At 42.5% G+C, this 12,027-nt stretch overlaps 1 protein-coding gene across 1 annotated transcript in view; it reads right to left on the reverse strand.

Moving 5' to 3' along the window:
* Positions 1 to 3,818: 3,818 nt before the first annotated feature.
* LOC123028123 (CXADR like membrane protein) overlaps positions 3,819 to 12,027 on the reverse strand; it is a 45,925-nt gene continuing 37,716 nt past the window's right edge. Inside the window, exons 6-7 of the mRNA XM_044439657.1 lie at positions 9,935 to 10,076; positions 3,819 to 6,474 (exon numbers count right to left, since the gene is read on the reverse strand). Coding sequence (XP_044295592.1) covers positions 6,180 to 6,474; positions 9,935 to 10,076 — 437 coding nt within the window. The 3' untranslated portion in view covers positions 3,819 to 6,179. The remainder of the gene's footprint in view (positions 6,475 to 9,934; positions 10,077 to 12,027) is intronic.

Here is a 12,027-nt window from a genome sequence, read left to right on the forward strand (position 1 = left end):
GCCCGTCTTTGTCCTCGGAAATGGGGGCGGGGGTGGTTTTATGACTCTGGCGCGGGCAAAGGACGTGCAACGGGGCAGCGGGGCGCTGAAATGAGGAATGGGCGTCTTGCAAGGAGGCGCCAGCTCAGGGAAGAGTTGAGTGAAGGCAGGCAGGAGGGAGGCTTGCAAAAGCGCGCATGGTGTGCAGCAAGTGGATAAGGTTTCTCCCCGTCCTAGAAATGAAGCAAGCCGTGCCACGAGGCTGATGGGGGAGATGCAGGAGAGATAAAAGGAAATGCCATCCTCCCACAGCAGAACTTTACACAAGAGGTGGTGATGGCCGCCAATTTGGAGGAGTTTTAAAGGAGTTGGGAGAAATTCGTGCAGGAGAAGGATACCCGTGGCTATTTATTTAACAGATGTATATCCCGGCCCGCCTTTTTTACAAAGAACTCAAGGCAGCTTACACAGTTCTCCTGCTCACAATCATATCTTCACAACAACCCTGTGAGGTAGAGTGGGCTAAGTGGCCCGAAGTCACCCAGCTGCTCCATGGCTGAGCAGGAAGTAAAACCCATATAGTTTGAGTCCCAGTCCCATACTTTCATCCCCTGCCACTATCACTGCTCTGGTTACTAGCCCCAATGGTTACATGCTGCCTTCAGGATAAGAGGCAGTATACCAGTGTGCACATTTGCTTGGGAACATGGGCAGGAGGGTGTTGTGCCAGTGAGGTTCGGCTTGTATCTGGTTGACTGCTGTGAGAATAAATTGCAGGATTAAATGGATCCTTGGTCTGAGATAGTACGGCTCTTTCTGCATTATTAATTGTTTAGGGCTTCATATTTCACTGGGTGTTGTGCCTTCTGATGTCCTCATAGTCTTCCCCCCTGTCATGTGTAAACCATTCTGTAGTGTTGCTGGTGATTAGTATCTTTTATATGCTCAAAGATACACTTGGTGTAAAGATGCTTTTCACTTAGGCTCGAGGTTGTGTCCAAGCACTAAAATCAGGTTATGAGTTGGTTGGAAGCCCTGTGAACTTCAGCTCAATTTAGCTTTCTCCCCTGTGCACTCGTCTCTTCTCTCTCATCATGTATAATGCTGAGATGAAAGGTTTAATCCTACCTGGGAGTCATTGTGCCTTTTTGGCATGTGAAGTTCTTACATGAGGTAAAGGGACATTCCCATTTCTTATTACTCAGACTTTTTTGGTTTAGCGTCTGCAAAGAAAATTAGTTCTGTAGTTTAGGGTGCAATCTCAAGCACATTTCTAAGCAAACCCATATAGGATTCTGTATAGGATTTCACTATGAGGCTGGCAATCCAATGCATATTTACTAAGAACGCCACTGATCTCTGTGGGACTTGCCTTCATACATAGGTTTAGGATTCCATTGTAACATTTGTTCAGTTCTGGCTCCAGTTCATTCCTAACTGAAGGACATCCCTGTGCTCCTGTTTGATCTCTCTTACCTGCTGATGTGAAAGAAGACAGAAATTCCCCATTCCTCTCTACTAAGTTTATTTTAGGAAAAAACTTAAAAGATACTAAAATGAAATGATTTAGTTGAAGTTCTCCATATTTTTCTGAATGTTTTTCATCCTTATTGGTAAGATGTGCACATTCACTTCTGTTCTTAATAAGGCTTTTTTGACTTACAATTCTCAGCTTTACAAATGATCTTAATTAACTGCAACAGTTCAGTAACAAGGCCTAATTAAGGTTTTTCAGGAGCATGGAAGGGAGTTATGAAAGTTTTGCATTGCTGGCACAAGGGATATGCTCCATATTTGTATCTGTTGTTGTAGAAATAGTTGTTTCTCCGTGGTGACTTCATTTGCATATAATGCCAATTCTTGCGTTTAAGAATCCAGTTATTGGGGGACCCTGCAGGAACTAGCAAGCATGTTTCTTTCTGCTGACCTGCCACTTCCTCTGCCTCAGCTTGCAGAAGCAATCCAGGAACACCTGATGTCCAGACTGTTAATCATGATGTCTAAACCCTGCAGTTTGCTTTTTGAAGCTTACCCAGAGGTTTACCTTGGCAATAAGCTATGGGTTCAAACTCTGGATTATTTAGTCCTCAGCAACCCGCAGTATCAGGTTAGCATCATTACAACTAATAACCCAGAAACAGGAAGCTTGTTGCAAAGGGGAAGTGGCCAGAGCATAGGAAGCAGTGGGCTTGCTTAAGCTTACTCCAACGGCTCATTTTTTAAACTGGTTTGCTCCCAGGATTTGTGCAAGAGTATTGAAAGAAGCAACAGCAGTACCTTTGATGTCTTCAGTGCTTTTCCTACATCGGCATCTGTATTTTATCTCTATACTAATTAATAAAGAATCTTTTTAGTCTGGGAAAAATAAAGTTTTAAAATGCTGAAGTTTCCTTTTACACATGAACTTCTAACAGTCTGAAGAAATCAGCTGTTTTCATTCTGGCACTGAAAGATCTGAATATGATTGTCAGAGGGAGGATTTGCCCCTGTGGTTTTACGGAAAGGTGTTAGCTAGTCTTACCTTTTTTCCATGTAGCTAAACTGCTAGAGATAGGATTTGTTTTATGACTGTTAATAAGGCCCTGCAGGATCTGTTTCTGCAATCCTTTTTTCCCTTGACAGGACTGTGTGTGTGTGTGTGTGTGTGTGTGTGTGTGTATTTATTTATTTAGAGAACTTCTATGCCGCCCCATTTGCCAAAGCCTCGGGGCGGCTCACAATCATAAATTATACTGTTTTATTTTGTGTTTATTTATTTAAGTCACCCTGGCCAAAGAATAAAGTAAATAAATAGTATTAACAATTAAAATAATGTTTGAATAAAAAGGTCTTCATCTGGCTCCGAAAAACAAATAACAGCACCAGGTGGACCTCTCTGGGGAGCGCATTCCATAAATTGGGCGCCACCACAGAGAAAGCCCTCCTCCGAGTACTTACCCTCCTAATATCCTAAGTTCTCTAAAATAAATAAATTCATTTTACTTTACACCAGCCTTCCCCAATTTGGTGGCCCTCTGAGACATTTGGATCACAGCTCCCAGAATTCCCATCCAGCAGGGCCATTGACTGGGAATGGTGGGTGTTGCCATCCAGACATGTGTGGAAGGTACAACCAGTACAGTACCAGTGACTGCTGTTGTGAAGAGGTTATTCATTTTGTGGCTGGCCCAGGATCTCATAATGTTTTGGGTCTCACTGTTTACTTGCCTTTGCCCCCATCTCTTTATGCATGTATAAGAAGCCATGCATACAGTATAGAGTCCCAAGTAACAGATTTCCAACTATCCAGGAGATGGATCTTACTGTGATCCATCTGTTCAAATACACTGAAAGAGTTGAATAGCATAGTTTCTCATCTCTGTTTTACAAGCCCTTCCAGCCTGGTAGAGGCAGCTGTTCAATTTGTAATACCTCAGTAGACCATAATGTTAATATAAAAACATTGGGTTGTTGGAGCATTAGGCTGTTATCTGGTGGTGGGTTACAGAAGCAGAAAGTGGTCATGCTTGCAAAAAGTGGAGCACCCAGTTTTTGCTGCTTTCTTCCGTGAATTGCAGCCATATCCCTTGCTGTTCCAGAGAGTAAAACAGCTTGGACTGCAGTTAGTAAAAATTGGATAACCTGAGATGTACGACAGTAAGTGCTTTTGTCTTGTTGCAAACTCACCATTGGCTACAACTCATTGATTTTATTTAATGGGGTTTGTGCATTAAGAATTCTGAGCTGGGATCCTTAATGAGAGGAGACACCATAACTTGTAAAAGAAAAAGGGTTTCATTTGAGAAACTTGCAAAGTATAGCTTTCAGTTACCTAGCAAAAGTATTTACAATGTTTCAGGTTGGTTGAACAGTATTTATACTGCAATATCTTTATTTAAAAACGACAACAAAACAGTTTTACTAAATTGTTGATTCAAAGGAATCTATAATAAATATTTGCTTCCCTTTGTATTGCTCATTCTGAGCACAAGTACACAAATAATAGCAATTAGAAGAGAAGTAGCCTCAGTTTACCAATCAAGAATTAAAACTAGAGAAGATTTATGCAACAACACTAAATAGTATTTTTATACAGGATAACAGTAAATGCTTTAAATAGAATATTTTACAAAATAATGTTTGGCTTTTCATAACATGAGTGTTGCTTCCCTTTTAAAAGTGTTTAGTACCATGTTTACTTCAGAAATCACCAGACTTAACATTCCCTTTGAAAGTGAGATGCATGGTGATCTGAGATATTATCTTTCACCTTAATTTAGAAAATTCACTTTTTCCTCCTTAGTTTCTGTGAAATATACTTGACATTCACTTACAATGTTATATGTGATTCTTTGGAACAGTAGAATTCAAAGCTTGTTCCCCACCATTTAGAATGGCAAGTTTGGGCCTGTGAATTTAGTATCAAGTGAAGGCTCAAAACATGTGGAGGCTACTTAAATCTCAGTCCATTTGGATATTCTGTAATTCAATTAACTGGTTTTGTACTTATGTCTATATACATTATCTAGCATTTAGTTGGTGGTAACAGATTGGGTTAATTCTCAATCTGTGACCTCCCTGCTATGTTCTGTATGGTCAATTCAATCCAGTGCAATGATCAAGTCTTAGTGGTCCATAAATCCTGTGTTTGACGTTCTCCATGTTAAGAATCTGCTGATTCATGTATACTATAAAGAATGGCAAATAGAAATCACATTACTGGTATTAATTTCCATGAAGGGAAAGGGAATCTCCTTGGCTGAGAATGGGGAAACAAACACAAACTGCTGAAGCAACCTTACCAGGAGTAAGCCCGTTGAACACAGTTAAACATATAAGTCAACATATACGGAATTGTGCTCTTAGGTACACTGAAAGGCCCAGTTTTGATCATTCTTCAACTATTTCACCCAGGAGACCTTCAGTGTATTTTCTTTGCTTGAAAAGAAGCTTAGCAATGGATTCCTTTGAGAAAGCATTTTTCCTTCCTTACCTCCAACAGTCACTGCCAACATACTGCCAATACATGATCAACTGATAAATCTTAAGCAAACATTTGGGAATCGTATTTGTACTGAATCAGGCTAGTGATTCTTCCACTGTCTTGGTGCTAACATGATGAAATAATTCCCACGGCATAACTGCTTAAAAACAACCAGCTACAGATAAATTACACTGTTATTTCTTTAATAATATGATGCTAGTGGTATTTTTGGATGTGTTTTTCTATGTTAAAACCAGCTATTGGATTCCACGGTTTTGTTTGTCTTGTGTAAAAATTCTTTCATTGGGTGTTGCCTTTAACATTTGGACTTTTAAACAAAGCAGCAGCTTTGGCAATATTAATCATAAAAATGGATTTCATTGTTTCCAGTGTAGAGAAGCGAAACATACTTCTTCCAGGGACTTTAATATTAGTCAAGTGCCATTTTTGTTTTGTTTTGCTTTAAGTTACTGTTTGAGACACCCTTTTAAACCTGCAAGGGGAATTTGGGATTTGATTGTGATCTCACGTTCTAATTTTCCATTAGGATATAATTCCCTTGAATTTGGTGGAATTGTTTCTGATTTACACAAATAAGAAGAGAATTGAGCTTGGTCACAGTAGACTAATGTCTGTATTCCTTCAGCCATACATACCTTCTAAAATTAATGCACTTCCATGTTCAGAGGAGGTCCCTCCAGTGAACAGAGCAATTCAGAATCCAGTGCCGCTTCTCAGGTTTTTTTCCACATTATTACTTTTTGTTCTGTTGGTGTAGCTTCTTTCTGTTGGTAATGCAGCAAAAGGGTACAAGCAAAACATCTCTCAGTTGTCTTTTGAAGTTGATCAGATACCTTCATCTGTGAAAGCGTGCTGCAGTTGAGAAGCTAATTCATGTGTACATGAACTGTACAGATCTTTTTCCTACGCTTCAGTTGGAATATTATACCTTTTGTGCTTCCTTTAAAAAGAGGTTCAGGGTTCCAGCATGGTACACCTGTTAAATGCAATACTCCCCTTTTTTTTCCTTCTGAGAGTGAATCACAAAAAATAAAAAGTTTACAAAAACAAGTCAATGTGAGTTATTTTTTCAAGTCTGTATCTGTACCTCAGAATAGAAATGTGCCGAAAATACTGAGTGAGGGTTTGTTGTGTAGTGGATCAAGCTAATCTAATTAAAATGCTGGTGGTATGTGTGAGTTATGGACACAGCTAGAGCTGGATAGATGGGGCGCAATCAAACCGTCTGGAAAGCCCGACTCTGAGCAGGCACCATGGCTGGAGTGGCCTCTGTTTTCATTGCACCGGTGTGGTTCATTTTCTTTGGCTCAGTTTCCCGACCATCCAGCTCCACCTGGTTGTGCTGAGCCGGAGTGATGTGAGAAGTAGCCTCTGTTGACAATGTCTGTTGGCTGCGGGAGGCACTGTTTGCTGTCGATCTGGTTGAGGAGGAACCAGAATGTGAACTTCTGGAGCCAGAAGAGGAAGAGCTGGGCTTGACCAATCGGGCCTTTGGTGCCTCTGCATCCTCTCTGTAATCAAAAGAGGCGAAATGATTAAAGGTATCAGATAATGAGGACCAGAACCATTCGTGCATCATAGATTTGAAGGTGCTTTTGAGATAGTTCTGGAATGTTTGTCAGATGTTCAGCTGAATTCATGGTGTGGCTTTTCTCCATGATGTGTGATAAGGAGCATATTCCTACCCCTCATACGCACTTGTGTTAACAGATCTGCACTGAGTTAAAGTGTAGGTATTAGTATGCAAAGCTTTATGAACTCAGGCACAGGAGATCCCAGGGAATATTTTTGCCTATGTCACCCTCCCAGGGCATTATTGTCTTCAAGAGGAGGCCTTGTTCAGTGGAATGGCCACATTTCTGTTTGATGGTGACATGCAGGCAGGGCCTTTTCTGTGGTGGCACCTGTCTTGTGAAATGCTATCCTTTCTGATGGTTCTCGGGCAACAACACCTTTGTGTTTTGGGCATTTATTGAAAATAATGTTAGCAGCAGCTTTTCCCTGTCCATGATCTGCCTATGTTGCAACCTCATGGTATTTTGTGTGTTGCGTGTTTTGTCTTCATCTTACTTGCTATTTTATAACTTTATAAATTTCAAATGAGAAACAGTATATAATTATTCTATAATGATGATGATTGTGGCCATTGGGTGGGACTGTTCGGTATCCGATAAAATCATCCTGGGCACTGCTTAGAACATGTTTTTTAGGTTTCTGGCTTTGCAAGGGTGGTGTGGTTTTCCCCGCACACTTGATTCTGCCATGAAGGATCCAGTAACAAAACAAATGCTGAGCAAGGGAAGGTGGGATGCTGTGAAAATAAGTCAGGCCTTGGCATGTGCTCTGACCCTTGCTAATTTGGCTGAGTCAGCTGTGGAGCATGAAGCACCTCCTGCAGCTGGAAACTGGGTTACAGAGTACTTTCCATCATCACAGCGTCTTTAAACATGTTGAGTCAATCAGGTTTACATCATGTTGCTGAGATCATGCTGCGGTTGCCTAGTTCTTCTTTGTTCATACCATGTAGGCAAAGTGGTGGCTGCAGGCAGCCTTGTTTCCCCCAGATGGTTTTTAGCTCCTGCTACATGCCATGGGCATTGGTATAAAGCACCGCACATGGGTTTGATCTTCCCCAGATCCGCTCTCCCTCCCTCCCTTGTTCTCTCTCGTATATAGTTGTTTGGCCAGGCAATGTCCTCAGCCACTCTCCATACCTCCCATACTAGCTGCTTTGTGGTGGCTGCTACACCAGTTTCCACAATTGCCAGATGCATCTACAAGGCTGCACACACGATTTCACATTATATCCTGCTTTTCTTTGAGGGAGAAAATAAATTTCCAAGGGCATCCAAATCAGAACGTAGGAAGGGTCTGGCTGGATCAAGCCCATGCTAGATTGCCCTTTTGTTCCCGCAGTGGCTAACGATGCCTAGGGGCAGGCCCCAAGCAGGTGGGGTGGGCTATTAGCATCCCTTCCCCCATAGCTATTAACATTCAGGGGCATTCTGCTTCTCCAGTTAATACACAGGTAATAGTCGTAACCTTTATGAACTTGTCTGATCCCCTTATAAAGCTGCTCATGCAGGAGGGCTGGATTTCTCCATATGTGTTCCTGCAACTACAGTGAGAACCTTTCTGCCTTGAGAGATGTTCTTGCTTCCTTCAACCATTCACATGGCTTCCTTTCATTAATCTCATCCTTCTGTAGCAAAGATTTGTGGCAGCTTGCGTGCTGCTGTCCTATCCCATTCTTACTCCCCAAACTTTTCCTTTATCAAGTCTTCTAATATGTTTCGTGCCTTTTGGGTATGGGAAGTGACAGTGATGTAAAATAAAGGTTTCCAAGGAGACCAAGTAAAGAACAGGAAAAATATAGATGAGTGACACATGAAAAGACTGCCTCTTGGAGCTGAGGCTTCTGAAAAAGAACTGGTTTAATCACAAGGTTTCTAATGATTGGTCATAGGGTTAAAAGATCAGCTTTATGATTGCAAAGGGAATAAACTGATAGCTCGTGAGAGGAGGTGATCTTGAGATGAAGTAAAGGAAGCACCTGGGTTTCGTTTTGAGTCCCAAAGGGTGTAGCCTGCTGAATCATCTTTCAGGGACTTCCTGTAAATGCCCTGCAAAGAAAGTTCTGGCAATGTGGAGTTAGGAAGGGCTTCTGTGCCAGCATACAGGGAGCTGCACGCTCACGGAATGCAGTCATTGTGCGTGCGTTGAACTGGTTTTGGAAAGCATGCTCCTCCCAGGCATCCTGGTGATTTACTCTTCCAGAATAGTGAAAGAAATCCTACTTTGGCTCTGGAAAATTGAGATATAATCCTTTTGCATATAAAAGAGAAGGTCTGTATGGGGTGGGAGGGGGAGGAGGAGAGCAAAGATACTGGCCATGCTCACACAGTCTCACACAGGGAAAAAGAAGTCATGGTAGTTTCTTATCCCCAACCCACATGGGCCAATCAAGTGAGGGTACAATAAATAGGACCACACACTTCTATTTCTCTACCTAGTGCTTAAATAGGTAGAGGAACAAACTTTAAGAGGCCGTAACATAGCAGTGATGTGAATGAAAACCAAGCAGGGGAATGAGATGCACGGCTGTACTGGTGAAAGCCATTCCCTTTCCATATCGAATTCCTGGTAACACATGTTGCAGGAGCTGGAAAAGATGGCTGTATCTGAGGCTGTCATCAACTGCATTTGTTTAAACTGAGGCGTACATATTCACAGGCAGCGTTTTGCTTTTCAGTTCCACCCGACCGTATCTACATTCCCTCCTCTGCATTAGTGTATATCCACTGATTGAGGAAAACACCATGCAGAGGCTAATCCATGCACAAATTCTCTACAAAGGGGGCAACTAGACCAAGTTTGGGGGTCCCCAGGATAGTCAAGACCTGCAGTTCTGATTTCAGAGACATCCGTGCTCCAGCACCCATCCCTCGTCTCTCTGCTGCTCATGCCATGGTCAGAAAGCAACCTTGGGGAAAGCGGGGCTTCACAGGGAGGAGGAGGACTAGAGGCCAGGATCCATGATCCCTCTCCAGCCTCCTTCCATGTTCCTCAGATCTGTTCTAGTTAGATGGGCAAAATAGACCAGCAGTAAAAATGCAGGGTGGAGGGAGGTAGAGATATCTCCACCACATCTCCTCCTCTTACCACAATGAGTGGATGCCTCTTGCAACCCAGATTTCTTCATCTTTCATGTGCCATGTTGTTTTGGAGGTGACTGACTTGGTACAACCGCCTCCAACTTGCAGCGGGTTCCCAGGATCCTAAGGTGTGTTTTTACCCCAGTCTTGCAATCTGAGCTCCTTTTAAAAGGAGGCACACATAAAGTAGGTGCTTCATTGCTGTACGTGTTCAGATACTCGCGAGTCTCTTTTGTGACAGAGAAAGGAAACACGGTGCTGATTTGCACTGGGCATGACTGTGGAGAAGTAAAGGGGTTGCTCTTGAGATAATTACCTGATTTCGTTTGGAGTCTCTTCTTCTTCATATTTCTTCTTCTCTTTTCTCTTGAGCATTAGCCACACAGCCAAGAAAACTAGCTTGAGCCCTCCCAGGACTCCACAGGCGGCTCCCGCAACTACGCCTAAATTTTGTGCATCTGTTAATTCATAAATGCATACTTTGTTATATTTGCTGTAGAACAAAATATGTCCTTAATACTTCATGCTACTCTGAGTGAATTTCCAGGCAGTAAAACCTGTTGAACAGGAGTCTTGAAGAAAGCTCTGTTTTTGCCCCAGTGATACAAGAATATATCCTAGTTGTTAGACTGCAAAGCTTAAACACCACTGCCCATGTTAGAACGTTATTACTTCTTCCTGCTGAAAAAGGCCTTTGTTTGAGTTTTTCCACAAATCATTGAACATATAATCTTGGCAGTGTAATCCCTGGCCCCCGGCAGTGTGAGGTACTGAAAAGTTCAGACCTACCCCCCAAAATATACTAAAGCACATATGTGCTACAATCTGTAAAGGACCCTGCTTCCCAAGGACACCTTATAAATAGTGTATAAATATAATGTTATATTTATAAATAGTGGTGTATGGAGGGAAAGCAGGGGGGTGGCATTTGTTTTCGAGAGGGAAAGCTCTCCTGCACATTTCATGGGGGGGGGATAGAAAGTACCACCCATGCAAACAAAAAGCCAGCTAAGCCAGGGAGATTGTATTCCAAAGAGATAATCCAGGTGTCTTTACCTTTTGACAAGTGCCCCTTGATGGCAAGGTGGTGGGAAAGGGCTGAGATGGAACGATTCCTTAGTGGACCATCCATTAAACTGCCTGCACCTTGGCCACCACTGCTTTAAAGAGATGCACTTTCATGATGGTGTGGTTGGCAGCAGGATGGCCACGGGTCTTTGCTGGGGCAGCACCCTCCCTCAGAATGGACTTTGCCTCTGCAGTTGAGCAAGCTTTTTATCCTTACTAAAGGCTTGCTCATTTGCCTGGGCCTTTCCCAACCTTCAGTGCATCTACATTTTGTTATGCTTTTAATTACACATTTTGAAAGACACTGTGAACTACTTTGGGATTTTTAAAATGGGAAGTGGGTGTGTAAACTAAAGCACTTATTAAATAAATAACAGCTAAACCAGATTGAGGAAAATGCAATGACCCAGACTATATTCATTATTAAGCGCTTACGCTTGAAAATAAAACTCATTTGTCATTGCGGCTGACTCTCCTCTGTATTTCTTTGCTCAGCTTGCCAGTTGCAAAATTTTATCCTTCCTAGAAGACTAGAGATGTGAAGTTGTAGGACATCACCACTGGCTTCCACATCATGCTTGTAGTGCTTTGGGGGCAGAGTTTAGCAGTGTGAGCTGAGCACAAAAGACCTTGTGTGCACGTAGTGAGAGCCAGTGTGGTGGTGTGGATACGGGCATGGGACTGGGACTCAGGCGATCTGCGTTCGAGTCCCCGCTTAGCCATGGAGCCCACTGGGTGCCTTTGGGCCAGTCACAGACTCTCAGCCCAGCCTACCTCACAGGGTTGTTGTTGGGGGGCTAGGATGGAGGAGGAGATGTAAGCTGCCTTGAGCCCTTTGTAGGAAAAAGGCAGAATAGAAATCGAAAAATAAAAATAAAAAATAGTAGTAAATAACTTAAAACTGGTTGTGCATGGGCAGGAGAGAGCAGGCATGTAACCGCTTCCACAAGACCCGGTTTGCACGTATTAACAATCCAGACTATTATATAGTCAAATCATGGTTTAACTATGGGCTATTAACCCTGAGCAGCCCAGAGCTCACAGCCCAAAGCAAACCATGCTTATCTTACCCAGGTTCTTGTTAACTGCTGGACTGGTTAGGCCCTAAGCACTCCCGTACTCAGAATTCACACTTTATATTCAGCATGTGATCTGGCTGATTGCAGGTTGTTCATTACCATAGAGGTAATTCAAGCATGGAAAATCATGGATTAACGTGTGGAAAAAAGAGGGAAATCCGAAGACAGAGCTGAGGTTGAGGGTGAACACGTTTCTAGTTTTTCTGTTGGCCTAGAATAGCAATACTGTCCTTTCAATAAAATTGGGGTCCTTTTTGCATTT

This window comes from Varanus komodoensis, unplaced genomic scaffold, assembly GCF_004798865.1.
Source record: "Varanus komodoensis strain SLA01 unplaced genomic scaffold, ASM479886v1 scaffold35, whole genome shotgun sequence".
NCBI classification, from domain to species: Eukaryota; Metazoa; Chordata; class Lepidosauria; order Squamata; family Varanidae; genus Varanus; species Varanus komodoensis.